The sequence below is a fragment of the Miniopterus schreibersii genome (genome assembly GCF_964146895.1).
Source record: "Miniopterus schreibersii genome assembly, chromosome: 8".
Classification (NCBI taxonomy): Eukaryota; Metazoa; Chordata; class Mammalia; order Chiroptera; family Miniopteridae; genus Miniopterus; species Miniopterus schreibersii.
In genome coordinates, this window is record NC_138109.1 from 2,022,295 (window position 1) to 2,042,691 (window position 20,397).

General features: G+C 57.8%; 1 protein-coding gene across 2 annotated transcripts in view; it reads left to right on the top strand.

Annotated features, from left to right (window-relative positions):
• Positions 1-20,397, top strand: part of AJAP1 (adherens junctions associated protein 1) — a 75,469-nt gene that overhangs the window by 45,229 nt on the left and 9,843 nt on the right. For both annotated transcript variants that reach the window (XM_081145625.1, XM_081145626.1), the window contains exon 3: positions 19,147-19,234. In XM_081145625.1, the coding sequence (XP_081001751.1) occupies positions 19,147-19,234 (88 nt within the window). The remainder of the gene's footprint in view (positions 1-19,146; positions 19,235-20,397) is intronic.

Consider the following 20,397-nt stretch of genomic DNA (forward strand, 5'->3'; position numbering starts at 1 on the left):
GGCGTCCCACGGTGTCCCAGGTGGTGCAGAGCAGCTTAGCAGGAACACAGGACAGGGGTATTGTGCCCCCGGGAGACCTGAGCGTGCACACCCGTAAGTGGGGGACCCTCAGTCTGGGTGTCCCTTCGGACACGACGACATGTAACAGCTGCCGTGAGTTTCCGCACGTGGCTCCCTCGGAGCCCTTCCTTCCCCAGACAGACAGACGTCTGGGCCTGGACGTCCGCCTGTGGCCTCTGCTGGCCCAAACTGCCCGCAGACGAACTAAAATGGGCCGCTGGGCTCTTGCCTGCCCAGCGGGGTCCCTCAGGGCATGTCAGCACCCAGGACAATTAGAAACTGTGGGAACGCTCGTTTGCACCTTGGAGTCCCCGTGGGGTTTCGTGGCTCCTGGGCTGTGCCCCGCCCCCAGTCTTTTCCCTCCGCTCTTGCAGCGTTGAGCCGGGGAGGCTGCAGGGCCCCCCAGGACTGGCTCGGGGTTGCAGTTGATTTATTTTTATGGAAAAGTGCCGGTCCATTCAGATCGCTGGTCCTTCCTGAGACTCCAGGGAGTGAGGCTCTGTACCTCCCCCAGGCCCCAACTGCCCTGAGGATCGTTGTTTCCAAATCCTGCCTTTCAAAGCAGGTTATGTAGTAGGGAAGCTGCCCGGGAGCATGCTGTTTGCTCACTCATTCATTCATTTGTTCATTCATTCATTCATACACGCATTCACCCAACCATAATCTATTCAGTGCCCGTCTGTGCGAGGAGCGGGGCCTTAACAGTCAGCAGATGGTCTCAGCCTGTCCTCGGCGAGACCCCCGTCCCAAGGGAACCAGATTTGAGGAACAGCTGCCTTCCCCATCCAGGGACGCCTGCTGTCATTTTTCTGGACGAACGGGGCATGGAGAATGGGTCCTGCTCCCCAGCCTGGGAAATCCCAGCGGACGGGGCTTGGGGGGAGGCCCGGGGAGTCCTGCCGCCCTGTGGGAGAGCCGGGAGGAGTCCCCGTCCAGCTCGGGGTGGGGGCAGGGGCAGGAGGAGGCCACTGTGACTGGTGCCCTCTCCCAGAGACCAGAGAAGCTTCTGGAGTCCTGATCTGCCCACACGCGGCGTCTGTGTCAGAGCCAGAAATAGAACGCGGCCGATTCCTGCCCTGATTTCTGTCTCGTGATTCTAGGGCAAGATGCCCTTAGAAACATGGATGGGAGGCGCTGGGGAGCGGGAGCGGCTGTGCGGGGAAGGAGCGCGCACGTGAGGGCTGCTCAGCCACGCGGGCCCCGAGACCACGCTCCAATTAGCCGCCTTCAGAAGCCGTCCGTCCCGAGTGGTGACTTGGCTCAGCCAGGATGCAACCGGAGCGACTGGCAAAAGGCCCCTTGGATCACGGCAGTTACAGTCCAGACCCCGACCCGCAGGTCTCCTGACCGCAGGCTCGGGGTCAGCTGGCCCAGGAGCAGGTCCGTCCCAGCACAGACACTGGCTGGGGCTGAGTGCCCTGGGGAGCCAGCCGTGGGCCCTCTGCCTGACCGCAGGCTCGGGGTCAGCCGGCCCAGGAGCAGGTCCGTCCCAGCACAGACAGTCCCTCCGTGGGCCCGGTGCCAGGCGCAGGCCCCGGGAGCCGCCTGGAGACGCGTCGGTGATTCAGTCCCCGAAGCGCTCCTGCTCCCCTGGGGAGAGTGTCAACCCGAGGTCTCCCTGCCGCCTTCCGAGCTTTGGGGGGAAATAAGTCAAGAAGTTAATTTGGTTTTGAACAGATTCTGAAATCAGTTCCCGAGAGGCAGGGATCAATTTGCATCTAGTCTCCTCCCTTAGTCATCTCGGCTGGCATTTCACCCGAGCTGCTGGTATTTTTCATGTTCTCTCTGCACAGAAGTGACCCTCAGAGCGTATTTTTAAAAAAGAGCCGTCTGAAGAAGGGAGGCGGCCGGCTCTGGTGGTGGCTTTTTCCTTTGTACTTGGGCTTCTGTTCCTGGGACACGGCGTGGCCGTGGTGCGCGCCCCTCTGACTTCGGGGCGTGGCCCTGGTGTGCGCCCCTCTGACTTCGGGGCGTGGCCGTGGTGTGACTTTGGGGCGTGGCCGTGTTGTGCACCCCTCTGACCTCGGGGCGCGGCCGTGGTGTGACTTTGGGGCGTGGCCGTGTTGTGCGCCCCTCTGACTTTGGGGCGTGGCCGTGGTGTGCACCCCTCTGACCTCGGGGCGCGGCCGTGGTGTGACTTTGGGGCGTGGCCGTGGTGTGACTTCGGGGCGTGGCCGTGGTGTGACTTCGGGGCGTGGCCGTGGTGCGCGCCCCTCTGACTTCGGGGCGGGGCCCTGGCTCACGCGCCTCTGACTTCGAGTTGTGTGCGAGCTCAAGTGCATGCCTCTTTCTGCCTCCCTCCCAGAGTCCCTGCTTGTGTCCTTGGTGTCTGAGTGTCTACTCTGGGGGTGAGGACCCCCGTGTGCACACAACCTCCCAGGCCCTCACCCACTGTCTCCTAAGAGGGTGTTCAGGACCCCCCTGCTCCCCTGCCCCGTGCTGGGTGTCCTCATGCAGCTCGGGGATCCTCTTGTCTCGGAAGGTGAGTGGAGGTGACAGGCCTTACCCCCAAAAGACCCGAAGCTGGGACTCAAAGAGACATTTGCACTCCCACGCTCACACCAGCATCACTCACAATCACAGTCGCCAAAAGGTTGAAGCAACCCAAGCGCCCGTCGGTGGATGAACGAATGAACTAACTGTGGTCCGTCCGTGCCGTGGAATATTACTCAGCCTTAAAAAAGGAAGGAAGTCCCGTCACAGGCTACAACATGGGTGGACGCTGAAAACACGCTCAGTGAAATGAGCCAGTCACGGAAGGACGACTACTGCCCCTTTCACTGACAGGGGCTCCCCGAGGCCTCCGGCTCACAGACAGAGAGCAGCTGGGCGGGTGTCAGATTCCAGGGGTGCTGAGGGGCCCGGGGAGGCAATTTAATGGGGACAGTTTCAGTTTCGCAGCATGGGGCTCAGGAGGTAGTTGCACAGCAAGGTGAACGTACCTAATGCTACTCACCTGTGCGCTCAAAATGGTGAAATTCTGTTATGTGCTGGTGTTTTTCTTACTAAAGTCTTTTAAAATTAAAAAAATCAAAGGATCTGATAGTCTCGGACGGTAGGAGACCAGGGCGTCTTGCTCCTGGCCCTGCCTCGTCCTCAGGCAGCATCGAAGGCAGGGGACTTTCTGGAGGTTCTAACCCCAGAAGAGCTGTCAGACCCCCCCCCCCCGCCTGCAAAGACAGGGTCTCCGCTGAAAGCGGGGTGCCCCGCGGCCATTCAGGGAGGATGCCGGAGCAGGGCGGTGGCCGGTGGGGTTGGGAGGCTCGCCTTGTACGGGGGACTGAGCGAGCGGATAACCAGACACGGACGAGAGCCGGTTTCGGGGGGCCTGGGGGGAGGCACAGATGAGGGGCCAGCTAGAGTGATCGTGGGGTTAGGTTGGATTAGGAGGCGGCGTTGGTTTCCAGGGGGTGGTCTGTAAAAATGGGTCACAAACTGGGGGACTTAAAACAACAGAAATGGATTCTCTGTCAGTTCTGGAGGCCAGAAGTCCCAGGTCAAGGTGCTGGCAGAGCCGAGCTCCGGCTGGAGGCCCTGGGGCGGGGCGGGGCACCCTTCCTGCCTCCTCCAGCCTCTGGTGGCTGCCAGCGTCCCCTGGCTTGTGGGCACACCCCTCCAGTCTGCCTCTGTCTCCCCTTCTCCCCGTGCGTGCCTGTGTGGCCTGTCCTGATCCAGCGTGACCTCATCTTAGTCACAACTTCAAATGAGGTCGCGCTCTGAGGTTTCGGGTAGATATGAGTTTGGGGGCGGACACGATTCACCCCGCTACAGAGGTGTCGGTGCAAACTCACGGTTGTCCGTGAGATTCACAGGGACGCTTCCTGGCGCCCCAGCTAAGCGGCCCCGGGAGCAGGGGCACCCAGAGCAGTGGGCGAGCCTGGCGCGGGCCTCGCTTTCCAGCTTTCTCCACGAAAGGACCGGGGCTGCTTGGAGAACGGCCGGTGCCAGGGCTGAGGCAGGGAAGGAACAACTTGGGCCTGGAACATCCTGTTTTCCCAGAAAGTTAAGGACGCGATCAGGGAACTCCGGGGACATGTCGGAAGGACTGAGGAGCCAGGGAGGGCGCCCGCTGCCAAGTCTGAGGCAGTTCCAGATACAAAGTAAGGAACGATGGCATGACCCAGCCATTCTCAGCCTTTTCCATCTCACGGCACACATGCGCTAATTACTAGAATTCTGCGGCACACAAATATGTATTTTATAATATAAAAATATGTATAATATGTTTTTTACCCATCTGACAAAAAATAGGTATAATTCTGATTCGTTCACGCTGGACGGCTATTGTGAGGTTGGCTGTTGTCATTTTTCTTACTTGACGGTCTAAGAGAAAAGAGGTCAGTGCCCCTGACTAAACAGGTTCTGCGTGTGTTAAGAATTCTCGTGGCACCGGTTGAAAATCGCAGGTTCGACCCACTGAATGAAGCAGGATCCCTGAGCGAGTAACGAAATGAGGAGAGGAAGCTCTTCGTGATGGTGGAACGGCAGCTAATCAATGCAGAGAAACGGTGGCAGTGATCATTCAGGCCAGAAACACCGGCGGGCGATGAAGGGGGCGCGGGTTGTGGGAGGAGTGGGTTTCTCAGCGCAGCTCCCAGAGAGTGGTCCCCCGGGAAACACTCGTCCCCGCAAAGGGGCGAAGGGACCTTGCAGTGAGGACACCTGCAGACACCATCTGGGCCCAGGGGTTCCAGCTGCCCCTGCAGGGAGGGGACAGGTCAGCCCACACTCCCGCCGGGGCGTGGCCGAGGGCACGGCGCCGGTCCGTGACTTCCTTGCCCCGGTGAGGGACATGCCACAGGACTGCTGACGCTGTCATCTCAGCACTGCCAAGGCCACCGAGCCTGGGAGAGCCCGGGAGATTGACCCGGAGGCCGGGGTTGGCGACGAGCCGAAACGAAAGCCGACGGACACATGGCCCGAAGCTGGAAAATGCTGGGACCGTGGGCGAAACCGGGGCGGGGGCTCCGGGGACGGGGAACGTGGGTGACTTTGTCCTGTCCCTCCAAGTTCGAGGTCGTTTCAACGTACAAAGTAAAATAAATTAAAGAGCTGAATCTAAAAGCTTATCACCTGTTTCAGTTTCTCCCTAAGCCTCTCCCTGCACACACACATGTATACACACACACGTACACACGCGTACACACACGCGTACACACACATGTACACACATGTACACACACGTACATACACATTCACACATATGCATACACACACATGCATACATACACATACAAAACACACTCATACATAGACACACACACGCGCACACGCGGAGAAGGCGTTCCTGCCTTTGCGACTCGTCAGCGTGTCGGAACAGGAGCAGCACCCGCCTTCCCGTCAGGACGGCAGCTCAGAGACGATGCTTTACTCCCCCAGCCCTGTGCTCAGCCGCCGCCAGTGGGCTTCAGGTTTCTTTCGGCAGCTGTCTGGTGGGGAAAACCCGCGTGGCAGTGACCGACCCCCAGACCCCGTTCCAGTTCCGGGGGCCGGAGAGGGTGGATCCAGGTGGCAGCGGGCTCTGGGTGACGCCCTCGGGTGCCCTGTGCCGAAGCCCCGTGCTGGTCCCAGAGCTGCCTCCGGGTGTGACTTAGGGATCCTGAAGCTGGGCCTGTGCCCCGCACCTTTCACATCTGTGCCTGCTCTTCCCGCACCCATTCGCCCGGTGTCCATTCATTCACTCACCCGCTCACCCACTCACTCACCCACTCACTCACCCACTCACCCACTCACCCACTCACCTACTCACTCATTCACTCACTCATTCACTCACTCATTCACTCACTCACTCACTCACTCACTCATTCACTCACTCACTCACTCATTCACTCACTCATTCACTCATTCACTCACTCATTCACTCACTCATTCATTCACTCACTCACTCATTCACTCACTCACTCACTCATTCATTCACTCATTCACTCACTCACTCACTCATTCATTCACTCATTCACTCACTCACTCACTCATTCACTCACTCACCCACTCACCCACTCACCTACTCACTCATTCACTCACTCATTCACTCACTCATTCACTCACTCACTCACTCACTCACTCATTCACTCACTCATTCACTCATTCACTCACTCATTCACTCACTCACTCACTCACTCACTCATTCACTCACTCACTCACTCATTCACTCACTCACTCATTCACTCACTCACTCACTCATTCATTCACTCATTCACTCACTCACTCATTCACTCACTCACTCATTCATTCACTCATTCACTCATTCACTCACCCACTCACTCACTCACTCACTCATTCATTCACTCACTCACTCATTCACTCACTCATTCACTCACTCACTCACTCACTCACTCACTCACTCATTCACTCACTCACTCACTCACTCACTCACTCATTCATTCACTCATTCACTCACTCACTCACTCACTCATTCATTCACTCATTCACTCACCCACTCACTCACTCACTCACTCACTCATTCATTCACTCACTCACTCATTCACTCACTCACTCACTCATTCATTCACTCATTCACTCACTCATTCACTCACTCACTCATTCACTCATTCACTCATTCACTCACTCACTCATTCACTCACTCATTCATTCACTCACTCACTCATTCACTCATTCACTCACTCACTCATTCACTCACTCACCCACTCACTCACTCATTCAATCATTTATTCAACAATAGGCCATCAAACAAATGCTGAGGCTCTGCTAGGAGCTTACAACCAGATGGGACGGAATGGTTTTCTAATTTCCTCCCGTCCGCACCCCCCAAAGGGTTTGTCTTTTACATTTGACCTGAACCCTTAAGTGCTCTGTGCTGCCAGGGCGGATTTGCAAAGTGAAGGTCAGGCTGGCTCAACCCCATCTATGGGACGTCTTGCCAAGAACAATTCCTGACTTACCAGCTCAGAATTGGCTGGGGAATCGTCAGCCTCCCAACTCCGCTGAGGCTCATGCTGATTTGGCCTTGATGACTTAATTGTGGAAGATGGCGTGCCCTGTGGAAGATGGGTGATCGCAGTAGAGCCAGAGCTCCCAGGGCCGCAGAGATGAAGTTCAGGATGGATGGGGGTGACATGATGGGGTGTTTTTATTTGGGGGAGCCCTGGGATTTGTATGGACAGACTAGGGTGGTTAATTGGGTTTATGGGAGGAGAGGAGAGTGGAGAAAGGACACACAGAGGCATGCAGGCCTCTGGTCAATGTCACTGTGACCTCCAGGACATCTGGGCATGTGGACCTAATTGTCCCTTTGAGGGCCTGAGTCATTGTGTCGGGGGCAGCAAAGCCACCGGACCTCCCCGCATGGCTGTGGCACTAGCTGCGGGTCCTGAGGCAGAGGAGCCTTGGCTCCCAGGTGCCGGCCCGGCGTCTCCCGTTCCCGGCCGTAGGCTTAATCCTCACATTTGCTCAATGCCTCGTGATTTGTAAAGGGCTCTTGCGTACTTTTCCTCTGGCAGATGAGGAGGCAGAGAGTGTAAGTGATTTGTCCAAGGTCAATGAATCAATCAGCAGAGCAATTATTGAGCTCTATTGGCGAGCGTGGCGCTGAGAGCCGCAGGGGAGGCCCGAAGAGAAAGAGGGGGCCTGGGCGAGCTGGGCCAGAGAGAGGGTGGTCTGCACGCAGACGCAGGCTCATGCGTGCACACTCATCCACGCACGCCGCACCCAGGCACATGCGCCCCCATGCACACACAAAACAGATGCACACACCTGTGTGTTCCCCCCAAACCCAGCCATATACATGCAGCACACACAGGCACATACACCCCCATGCACACACAAAACAGATGCACACACCTGTGTGTTCCCCCAAAACCCAGCCATATACATGCAGCACACACAGGCACATGCACCCCCATGCACACACATGTGCACAGTTATGCATGCACACCAACCCACCCAGCTGTATGTCTTCAACACGCACACGCACACACATGCACACACAGGCACACACATTCACACGTAGGCGCACACACAGGCACACACAGGCTGCTCACACGGCAACAAATTCCAGTTTCAGGCCAGGTAGGAAGATTTGCTCCAGGGTGATGGCACCGCCAAGAACTGGGACAGGAGAGCTGGGGAAGCAGAACCACATGGGTCATGCAGACGCCAGGACAGAGGCAGTGACTGGGGCCTGAACACTGAGCTCTGCAGCTCTTGAGGGGCCCCAGGATCCAGACCCGTCCTGCACCCCCACCCCGCCCCGGGGCCAAGGTCACTGCTCCGAGGAAAGAGCCCCTTAGATGAAGGCCCAGGAAGGAAGGGAAGGAGGCCGCGGCCCCAGTGGAGCTCGCAGCTGCGCTTCCCTCCACGGCGAGAATTGAAATAATCAAAATAATCAGAAATAATCAGAATCATCACCTGCAATCACACTAAGTAACAATGTGTAACAGTAACAAATGGGCGCGGAGACGTCCTCCAAGGCCTGGGGTTTGTCGGAGAGTCCGGGAGGACAATTTCCTAAATTAATTGCTTGCTGCCTCCTGCCCGGCCGGCGGGCGGCTGCGGATGCCGATTCCGGGCCCTTCTCCCGAGCGGTGGGCAGGTGTCCCGGCTCCTCTGTTGGCTTTTTCCGTGTCGAGCCTTTGGCTTCTCTCCACGCCTCCGGGAGCATCGCCACCGCCCCTCAAGCCTTCGACAGCAGGGCGGGTCTGGGTGCTTGGATTAGAAAATAATGAAGCTCAGCACGGCCTTGAGAAGGGTCCGAGGGGGTGCTCTGGGGCTTTCCGCCTCCTTCTGTTTCCCCCCCCCCCGGCCCCCAGGGCTCTCCTTGGGGGAGGCTGTGCCGGGGAATGAGCTATGCCGGTCTTAGAGCCCCCTCAGCACCCCAGGAGGTTGGGAGATGAAAGGTGTGAGGCATCTTGCGTTTGGCTTCCAGTCCAGAGTAGGGGTGAGGGCTTCATCCTGTCTTTTGGGGTGGCGGGGGGACATGATTCAACCAGCAACTGTTTCTATGGTCCTGTCACATTCAGGTGCCCCCCCTCCCCCCCAGGCCTGCAGTTCAGCCTTAAAGCCTTTCAGTATTTCAGTCCCGTGAAGTTTGTATCTCCTGCTTGATTGGCAAGTGTCCTTGGGGGGCTTCAAAAGCGAATGGGACCCTTTCCGGGTCCCATGGACTGAGGGAGGCTTTCAGGGGGCGCCCCCTGCAGGCCCCCCTGTGGGTGCGCAGTCGGCTCCGCCTTCGGGTTGTTCTCGGCTTCCTGTTGCCAAGTCGCCTTGGAGGAGTCACCTTGTCCCTGGGTCCTCGGTCTTCTCATCTGCAGACCGAGATGACATCACCGCCCATGGCCTCCGCAGAGGGTGAGGCAGAGACGCTGAGCCCAGACGTGGAGGGCCCTGGGGGCCCCCGGCATGTCCGTGCGTCCGCATCGGCCTGCTCAGTGCAGGCTCTGAGGACAGACAGCCTGGCCTTCCACAGATGGGGGAGGGGTGCAAGGAAGGGGCAACCAGGACCCAAAAAGGAAGCAAGACCTGCCCGAGGCAAATCACACAGGAATTAGCAGAAATCGTTTGTTTTCTTCCCAAAATACTCATATGTATTATTTATATATAAGTGTATAAATTATTCATATGCATGATTTACATATAAGATGGTTGTGTTTACATAGTGGTCCCGATTCTCTCTTGAAATTCTTTACCTTGTAACTGGTTTTCTTTACTAATGTTAATCACCATTATTTTAAAGTTCTTGCCTGATGACCAGCGCCCCCTCCCTGGATGTCCCACAAGGCCGTTCCTTTTGCCTGTGTTTTTTCTCTTGGTTTTTGTACATTTGGTCCTGCCCCCTGGTGTGCCTGGTGATTTTGTGTCCGACGCTGGACATCGTGCGGGAAAAGCTGTGGGCCGAGTCCCGTCCATTTCTTGGTTTGTACGTTCCGTGAGTCAACAAGGGCTTTTTTACACGTTTAAATGTTTGAAAAAAATAAAAAATGATAGTATTTCATAGCACGTGCAGGCCATCTGAAACGGGATGTCGGCGTCCACGGGCAGAGTGGTCCTGGCACAGTCACACCCGTCTGTTGCATCGGTGGCCGCCTCTGAGCTGCAGCAGCGGGGGCCAGTGGTCGCCATGGAGACGGTGGGGCGCGAAGCCTCAACCTTGACCTGCCTGGCCCTTTCCCGCAGGTGTCCTCAGACTCCGCTCTGGGCTGTTCCGCCCCAGCCGGTGGGGGTCGTGCAGACAGGAGGCTGGGTTTCCACGTCTCTGGAAGGAGGCCCATCCTCCTGCGGTTTCAGCCCCGGGTTCTGCCTCTGCGGCCCACGGATGCCTCCCCGACTCCAGAGAGCTGTTGTCACTTTGGGGTCGGGGGAACAAAGCCTTCCTGTTCTCCAGAGTCCCAGGGGGTTCCTGGCGCTTGATCCCCAGGCCGAACGTGCACGTTTCCCTCGGTTTCCTCATGTTCTCTCTGAAGAGGCCTCCGGCTTGTGCTTTGAAAGGCCGTCTTGCGGACATGGGTGCGGATGTGTCAGGGACCCCGCAGCGGAGCAGAGGGCAGCTGTTGTCCTGTCCCCATGCTTCTCCCACCAGGACCCCCATCCCTCAGACTCTCCCCCCTGCTCTCGCAGGTCTCACAGGAATAGCGCCCAAGGCCACCACTGCCTGGGGCCTTTCTTGTCCTGACCTTGCTGCAGCCCCAGGGGCAAGATGCAGAGAGAGGCCCAGTCTTACCTGGGCGAGGCCCCTCCCTCCCAGGGGGCCCGTAGGTGGCTCTGCCTCGGAGCCGCAGGGGGTGGCCCCTGGCTTGGGCCAGGGGTATTAGGGCCTTTTACATGCGCCTATTTGTTGTTTGTTGTTTTTAATAGGATGGCAGTTAGCAGCATAAAGACAGCGGCTGTTAGATTTAATGACACTCCCCACCAGGAAGCCCTTAAAAGGTGCTAAGACTCCCTATGGGAAGCTGGTGCCCGGAGGTCTTGCACCCCCTCTCCCCGGACCTCCAGCCCTACACTGCCATCCCCCGGCTGCCTAGTGGTTTCAGTGGCATGTGGGGACAGCCATGTCCTCCTGGTGGCTGTGCTGACACTCTTAGTGCATTTGGGAGGCAGAGGGGACAGCCAGCTGGGCCTCGGGGCTCTGTTTCCAAGCTTTGCTCGGTGCACCCAGAAGAGGAGGCAGGATCCTCCCTCCCTGCTCTAGGCCTTGCGTAGAGCCCACAGGCCCAGCCCCAGCCGTCCTGTCCCAGGAAGGGGCCTGAGCCTCTGCCCAGACGCCCCTGTAATGATAACCAGGGTGAGGGCCACAGCCCTCCGTGCCCCTACTGTGCGCCGGCTTTGATCAGGAGCCCGAGGCAGCACCAGGATCGTGGTCTGCAGGATGGGAGTGCCCAGGCCACGTGGAGAGGGGGGCAGCCAGGCTTTGTGGGGGGGCCTTAGCGGTTGCTTAGAGGTTTGATCCACTCACCATCTTCTGGGCTAAATATGGTCCCCATCTTGGTGGTGAGTAATTCAGTCACAGGCTCCCCAGCTGGCACCTGGGCCCAGAGCCCCGGCTGCCAGGCCCCGGCCGGTGCTGCTTCCGCAGCAGAAGCCCCTGTTCCCTGCAGTGGCTGATGGGTGCCGGGGGTGGGCATCCCCCCAGGGCCCCTGGCTCCTGCTAGTGCCGAGCCCGCAGCCGCCCCGGCACGCTCCCTCCAGCCGGCCCCCTTTGCTGAAATGTCCCGGTGCTGCTGGGATCTGAGTGAAGGAAATGGGTTGTTTCCATCCTGAATGAGAGCAGCCCAGTGTTGGCTCCCTGTGTGCCTTCAGTGAGATGAGCAGTAAAGTCAGTGTGTGCGGCACGTATGTGCATGTGCGTGTGCACGCGTGTGCGCGTGTACATATGCATGTACGCAGGTGCACACGTGTACCTATGTGGGGCATGTACGCACATGTGCGTGTGCATGCATGTGTGTATGTGCACGTGCATTGGGCTGTGTGCACACGTGTGGGGGGTGCATGTGTGCATGTGTGTGCCCGAGTCCTGGGAGGAGTCAGCAAACCACATGGAGAGGTGGGTCAGTGACACGCCTAAGATGCTTGGGCTTTGAAAGATCCGTGCTCTGTCCCAGGAGTTCCCCGTTTCCCTCAGTGCGGCCTTTCTTCTGGGAACAGGTGCTGCCATGGAGGGCGCTTCCCAAACTCCCTCCTGTGCCACCCTCCCTACCCCAGGCCCCAGGCCTCGAAGGGCAGTGACCGTCCTGGGGCTGAGCAGCGGGACAAGCCTGGCTTTGGCCGTGAAGACAGTGACAAGCTGGGGTCTGGACGTGGCTGCCGTGTGATCCTTTCGTCAGGGCTCCCTCTGTCTCCCGTCTGTGGCCCTGAGCTCTGAAATCTCCGAGAAAAGTTCCCCTTGTTTGAGGAACTTTCTCCTCGATGTGGCCAACCAAGGATGGGACAGTTTTAGTTGTGCCTCATGTCAGGGAACAAGTGTCCGCCATCAAGTCCCTTTTGGAGGCCCCAGCAGCGCAGTGTGTGTGATGACCCCGGTGCTCTCTGGACCATGGCACTGGCCCTCCCCGGGGACAATGTCCTCCACCAGGCTGTGCAGGGACCAGCTGACGGGTTCCAGAGCACGCGTGCTCGGGCTGGAGGCCCGTGTTTGCTGGGTCTTCGCTGTATGTGCAGTAAAGGCTTACCCTCGCTCAAGGACATGCACTGGACCCCAGCTCCTGGGAGGTTGCTCTTCGCCCTGGGGATGTCCTGCTTGGTTAGTGTCTTTGTTAAACCAGGGGCATGGCCTACGGTGTCAGCTTCACCTCTGAGGGGCTGGAGTCTACACCAGCCACATGTGGGTCACCTGTGACCACACGACCCACAGAGCCAGACCCAGGACTGGACCCCAGACCAGGGAAGCAATACTCCGCATTGTCACTGTCATCTCTGGGAAACAGTGCTGAGACACACCCCCTCCCCCAGGTGACTGCGGCTGCAGGTCCCTGCCTGGCGTCTCCTGGACTCGGCCTCTGCTGTGTCGCCGGAGTGTAGCAGCCTCATTCAATCTCGTGGCCCCTAAAGGGAGGTGTTGAGCCTGAGGGGGTCCTGGGACTCCCAACTATACTGCTCAACCTTGAGAAACCCCTTAATCTCCCCGTGGACATGCGAGCGTGTCTGCACCGCCTCGGGGTGGCAGTGAGCCGGGCGGGACCTAGTTCAGCGGGACCTGTGAGCTGCGCCCAGTGCCAGTAACACGAGCGCTGCCTCCTTACGTGGCTGCACCCGCGGGGGCCAGGCCGCCCCCTTCTCAGCCCTGCCTCTGCTGTTCGTCGGAAGGGACTGGACGGAGAAGAGGGGGCGGGATGGGGAAAGGACCACGGTTTGCCCTTTGCGGCCACACAATTGTGACCAGGACCCGCTAACCACATGGTGCCCACTGGCAGAATCCCCACGTCAGTTTCCGTGGCGTGACGTGGGTTCGAAACGCGGACCCCGTTTCTCAGGGTCGTCCCTGCATTTCTCCTCAGCAAACAGCCTCGGCACTGTTGCTGATCGGGGCCGTATTTCCTATGGGGCCGCCCTGTGCGCTGCGCGGCGTCTGCCAGCATCCTGGCCCTCTGCCCACCTGGTGCTTGTGAAGCACCCCCACCTGTGTGACAGCCAAGGACATCTCCAGACACAGCCAGATGTCCCCAGCTGAGGCCACTGCTGCGCCCTGACTCCGAGGTCCCTTTGGGATGATTCCTTGAGGACTGGCTTTTACCGTGGGGTTGATGAAGCCGCATCCTGGGTGGCGTCCACTGGGCTGTTTCCCTGGTGATGGCCCTTTTGTCTCTGCCTTAAGCTGGAGGGACGTCTGATGACAGGAGACTCTGTCCTCACAGTTCTGGCTCGAAGCTCCTCCGTCACTCACCCCCGTGGACGGCTCTGCTGGGTCACTCGGAAAATGGCGCACTCCTTTGGGTCCCCGCCACGAAAGCTGGTGGCCTTGTTTTTGTGTGAACACCCTGGCTTTCGAGGGTGCACGCCCTACCCTGGGAGGGGGTCAGGCGCCTCCGAGGGGGCCTCAGCCTCGGAGAGCCTCGGCCTCCGGACAGCGGGGCCGGCCTCCTGCAGCACCGTGTCCCAGGGACTGTCTGCCCAGGACGTGCTGTGGAGTCATAGCTCACAGTGCCTGTGGAAAGGGAATGGTGTCTTTGCAGTGGAATTGGCACTTTGGACACCTAGTGTCACTTCCCAACTGTCAGACCCATGAAGACATCCTTGACCCATTGCCCACTGGGTCCTGTTCCCGTAACTCAGGTACCTGGAGTTCCTGCATCGGAACATGAGCTACTGGACACACAGAAATGTCATCCTTCGCCTCGGCCATCCAGGGCCATTGTCCCTGCCTTCCTCAAGTGCCCCAGCCAGAAGGCCCACCCCCCAGTGCCAGACAAGAAGGCTCTGGGTGGGTTTTCTTCTGTAGTGGACAGTGGCCCGTGTTGGGTCCCCCTTCATTTCATAAGACACTCGTGCAGACCCCGAGATGGATTGCCAATATCCCCCCCAATCTTTGGGCCCAATCTTATTACAAACCTCCACAAATATAACCATAAAAGCCCTGTTGATTGATGCAGGGCTGGGTAATCCATCTGTCCCCATCCATTATCCCAGGCCTAATATTTTATTACCTGGGTGGCAGCTGATTCCAGCACATTAGGACACAGTGGCAATTACCAGGCGCAGAGAGGACCCCTAAATTAGCAGCAACAATAGCACCTGTCAGGAGAGGGGAGCAGGAGGCCCACACGGCACATGTCGTGCTGGGGACCAGGTCGGAATTGCAAACGATCTGAAGATGGATTCAACATTGACCTTGGAACCGGAGAGGTCGTATCTTTCCTTTCTTGGGGGCATAGCGTTTACATGCTCTGAAGGTGACATCATCATCAACTCTAACAGGCCTCCTGGCAGGCGGCATAGACCACTCAAGGATCTCCCTGCCAGGGGTCAGTAGGGTTCATGGGACAGATGTCCCTGCTGCATTATTTAATGACCACCAGAGACCTGACCTGAGGGAACACAATTTAAGGTGCAGAGAGATGAGCAAGGAAGGAGAGAAGCTGGGAAGCTGTCCTCCTAAGAGCGGTGCCCGTTGGTTGGGGAGGGAAAACCATATCTGTAGACCAGTAGGGTGCAGTCCCTCTGGACAGTGACCTAGTGCTCTGAACATGCTTGTCTTTTAAAAGATGCAGTTTTTCAACCTTAACGGAGGAAGGCTGAGAGGCACGTGGCTGGAATATTTCTGAGGGCCATTGGATGGATTGCGCTGGTTAAATTACCTCTGAGTTTTGGTTTCCAAAAATCAAGAATCCTGTCTAATCGAGTTACCATGGAAAACTGTCACACAAAGAGATCTGTCCTCAAGCCAGCTTCATGGGAACAAGCCCAGGTGGGCAAGCTGCCCACCGCCGGTTAAGGCCCAGCTTGCTGAGATAGAGGCTGTGGCCATCTTTGAAATCACTTTGACAGTGGCCAGTGAAAATCTCAAGAGACAGCCAACCTGTGATGATGGACAGTGAAGGACGTCAGGCAGAGGGATGGACTTTTGTTCTTAGAGTCTTGAGTTGGGGGCGGGATTTCCCTTGAGCCAACAATTTTCCCCTGGACCTCAGCCTCTTCCATCCACCGGGAGAGGAGAAGGGCGCTGTCCCATCCTCACCCACAGGGGAACGGCAGGGGATGGGACAGCTGAGATGCAGCTGCACGTGGGACTCTTCCCTCCCGAGGACTTTGACCAATACAGATACTCAAACCAGCAGGAGATAAGGCGTAACAAGATGAGGGACCAAAATCTGGCAGTGGCCTGGGCCTCCTCTGGTCCTGGGGACATTGGGGAGTGGATGACAAGGTGCTCTGCTCTTGTAAGGGGATCCTCAGTGCCTCCAGCTGGCTGGCCTCGCCCTTGAACCAGCCACCACAGCTCCTGTCAGCTCACTCCTGCTCAGCCTGCTCTTTTATGTCACCCACCTTCATCGGCATCGAATTCTGATGATCTAGAAGAGGGAAGGTTTAGCCCAAGAAACAAAGACTCCGTTCTTGCCATGGGAACTGAGGTGTGACCTGCCAAGAAATGGCTGGAGCACTTCCAAGGGGTCTGTCCGTGGAGGATGTGGTGAGGCTAAAGCACTTGCCTTCATGATTTAGAAGGTTGTCTGTCCCCAGGGAATGTAGGAGGGTTGCCAGTTCCTCCACAGAAATAAGTGAGGCTGCCAGGTCAAAGCCAAAACCGAGATGAACAAAGTCTGAGCTCAGAATCATATAGTACTACTTAGGATGGACTTTGGAGCCAGAAGACCCTATGAGATCCAAGGAATTTACACAAATTTACCCAGACAGTTGTCACTTCCATTTATGATGATAGCATCTACCTTTGAGAGTCTCTGCCAAGAATAAATGGGATAATACACAGAATCACCTAATGCTTGCTGTCACTTGGTGAGCATGCCTGTGATCATTGTCGTCATCATCATCATCACCAACTTTATCATCACCATTGTCATCACCATCATCATCACCATCATCACCATCATCACCATCACCATCATCACCATCACCATCATCACCATCATCACCATCATCACCATCATCACCATCATCACCACCACCATCACCATCATCACCATCATCACCATCACCATCATCACTATCTCCATCATCACCATCATCGCCATCACCATCATCACCATCATCACTATCTCCATCATCACCATCACCATCATCACCATCATCACCATCATCACCACCACCATCACCATCATCACCATCATCAATCACCATCATCACCATCATCACTATCTCCATCATCACCATCATCAATCACCATCATCACCATCATCACTATCTCTATCATCACCATCACCATCATCACTATCTCCATCATCACCATCACCATCATCACCATCATCACCATCATCATCATCACCATCATCATCACTGTCTCCATCATCACCATCAGCATCATCAGCATCATCACCATCATCACCATCATCACCACCATCATCATCACTGTCTCCATCATCACCATCAGCATCATCAGCATCATCACCATCATCGCCATCATCACCACCATCACCATCACCACCACCTTCGCCACCATCACCAGCATCACCAGAATCACCAGCATCACCAGCTTACTTCTCATCGCAGGAGGATAGACACAGGATGAGCTCGTAGTTTTCAAGACAGCATGGTGGTCTCTTGACTGGGCCGGAGTGTGTGCAAATGGAGGGTGAGTGGAGCCCGAGCAGCCGTCCTTGGTGCCCATTAAACTGGGCATCTTTATCAGTCCCCTCTGCCAACAACGTCTCAGATGAGTCAAAGGAAGCTGGTGAATGGATAGGGATTACTGAGGTGGTGGGCACTCCACTGTTGCTGAGGTTGAGGGTGGTCTATATGGCATGAAGCTTAACCCAACTGGCAGGCAGACTTGGCAGTCCTACAGAAGCCCAGCTGTCTCACAGATGCGACAAATTGGGCACTGGTGTATGAGAAGCCATTGGCCAGAACCAGCGGTGAGAGCTGCCACTATAAACAATGGGCACCAGAGCGACTGTTCCTGAGGGTGGGTACCACGGCTGGGCTGGTCAAAGCTGGCACTGCCTGGACTGCAGTAGGTGCTCAACACCTGGTTCAATGGATAAAAGAGTGAATGTGGGAGGCCTGTGACATTCACGTCTTTCCGCCGGTTTTCCTGGCGGTGCTTATGCTGTGTGCTCGGGCCAGGAATCTCCCGACAGACGGGAGAGGGGCCGACAGGAGGAGAAAGCTTATTTTCTGGTCATGCCAACTTTGAATCATTTATTGGCAATTCCCCCCACCCCCACCCCCCGAGTGCCATATCCAGTAGAGAGGTGACATCTGTTTGCGAGACTGTGTCCCTGGGAGGCTGCCAGAGAATTCTTCCACTCTGAAACCTTCCACGCCAGAGAGTCATCCTCCCACGCGACCTGCCGGGTTCCCTGGGTGTGGTAGGTGGGCCTCTGCTAAGGGACCTCAGGACTGGGCACCAGGCGTGGAGAGACAGATGCTCCAGCGTCTCAGGTGGAAGAACATGGGAATTGGCGCTTCGGTGGGGAGCCTGCCCCACCTGCAGGGCCCCCATGGCCTTTATTACCTGGCTCCCAGGTAAGGTTCCCGCTGTCAGCAGAATGTGCAGCCAGAGCCCTGGACCTTCCAGGTGGCCCTGACTGACCAGTGGGGGCTGCTAGGGGTGTCCCTGTGTCCATGTCCCAGGAAGGATGTCACAGATGTGTCATCAGGAAGAGTGGAGCTGGGCTGGGGGGTGGCAGGTGGAAGCTGGAGATGGTGCGGGGCTGGGGTTGGGGCAGAGGGGGAGTGCGGGGGAGAATTCCCATCCTCGGCCGTCTGCACGTGGGGTTAGCAGGCAGGTCTTGGCCCGGGCTCTGGCTGCCCTGGTTCTGGAGGGGCCAGCCCTTCTGTCCCTGTCTGCTGCTCATCCCCCACCACCCTGCACACACAGGGCAGGGTCAGACCACAGAGCTTCTGCAGGGCCTGGATCTTTCATTCCCTGGGCAGTGAGCTTGTTGGAGAAAATTCAGGCAAACACAGCCCTTTCCCAATGATCCAACTATCCCCGAGCCTGCAGGCTGTCTCCCCACCTTCCCCCTCCTGGGTCAGGCCTGGTCCTGTCCTCACGTGCAAGCAGCTGCCCTGGTGCTCAGAATCAAGGAGCAGGTCTGATCCAGGGTGGCAGGAGACAGAGGAGGGTGACAGGTCCTGGGGGGAGCTCCAGCTAGGCCTCACCTGTGCCAGGTGAGGGGCTCTGTAGGTGCAAGGAGGGCCCAGCTGCCCCCATAGGCCAGGTCACAGCCCGGGGACTGAAGGAGCTCTGGGAAGGGGAGAAGTTGGGGCTGGGGCTTCCCTCCCTGGACCCAGGTAAGGGCAGGCCTGGTGCCCACAGCACCTGCTTGCACCCGTGTGGCAAAGGAGGGGCTGCGGCCTGTGTGGTCCCCACCGTGGCCCCTTGCCCGGTGTGTGCAGGCTGCTCAGGGACAGGACCAGGCGTTTGTGGCCAGGTTAACAGGACAGGTTAACGTGCCTCCTTCCGGGACCCCTTCACCTCCTGACCCGGGTCTCACATCTCCCCTCTCCCCCTTCCATCTCCAGGTTTGGCTGTCCATCAGATCGTCACCATCACCGTCTCCCTCATCATGGTCATAGCTGCGCTGATTACAACTCTTGTCTTAAAAAACTGGTAAGGATTCTCACCCAAGGATATTTTTTCCCATTGATTTTTTAGAGAGAGTGGAAGGGAGAAGGGAGAAAGGGAGGGGGAGAGAGAGAAAAACATCAATGTCAGAGGCACATTGATTGGTTGTCTCCTGCCCCGGCCGGGGATCGAACCTGCAACCCAGGTACATGCCCTTGACCGGGAATCAAACCCAAGACCCTTTGGTACTGGGCCAGCACTCTAACCACTGAGCCACACCGGCCAGGGCAGAAAGATCCAACTTTTCCCACCTGGCCCCAGGCCACGGCCAGGGGACTGTTTCTCCGGCCTCCCGCACAGGCCCCCCAGAGCACAGCCCCTCCCGGAGGCGCTCCCCTGGCTCAGGCAGCAGGCGTTACCTCCTCCGATTCCTTTTTCTCGGACCCAGGTGCCTTTGGATGTTGCTCACCCAGGGGGCAACCCTTTTCCTCTCTTTCCCAGCAGCAGCGCGGACGGGGGCTATGCGGGGCGCTCGCTGGCCCTGGCCCTGGCCCTGGCCCTGGCCCTGGCCCTGGCCCTGGCTGTCCCAGCTGTCCCAGCTGTCCCAGGCCCCGTGCCGGCCCAGCCTCCCCTCACCTTCCTTCCCCGATGGGCCGCGGCGCCCTCCGAATCAGGTTACTGCTTTGCTCCAGGCGGCCTGTCTCTGCCTATTTCCTCCTGGAAATTGGCCTATTTTGAGGTTGGCCTCGCTGTGTGTACACACCTGCTACCCCCTGGGAAAAGCAGGGAGCTGCAGGGTGACCCCCCATGTGCCTGCAGCCTCTCCTCCAGCAAGTGTGGCTCCTTTTAGCATCAAAGCTCAGACTCCCTCGCAGAGTAATTCACCCGAACGCCTGCTGCCTGCAGCTGCTGGAGGAAATCAGACGGCTGCCGGGCGGGGGCGGCCGGGCGTCCACATGGGGGAGGGCGGTGGAAAGCGGGTCTCCGGGGTCAGCGAGGGCGGACAGGGAGGCGCAGGGCCAGGAAGGGCCTCACACGGACCAGCGAGGTCTCGGCGCAGCCCCGATGGGCAGCTGGCCCGGGACACCCATGGCCAGTAAGCATGGGACCCGATGGGCAGCTGGCCCGGGATGCCCATGGCCAATAAGCATGGGACCCGATGGGCAGCTGGCCCGGGACCCCCCGTGGCCAGCAAGCGTGGACCCTGG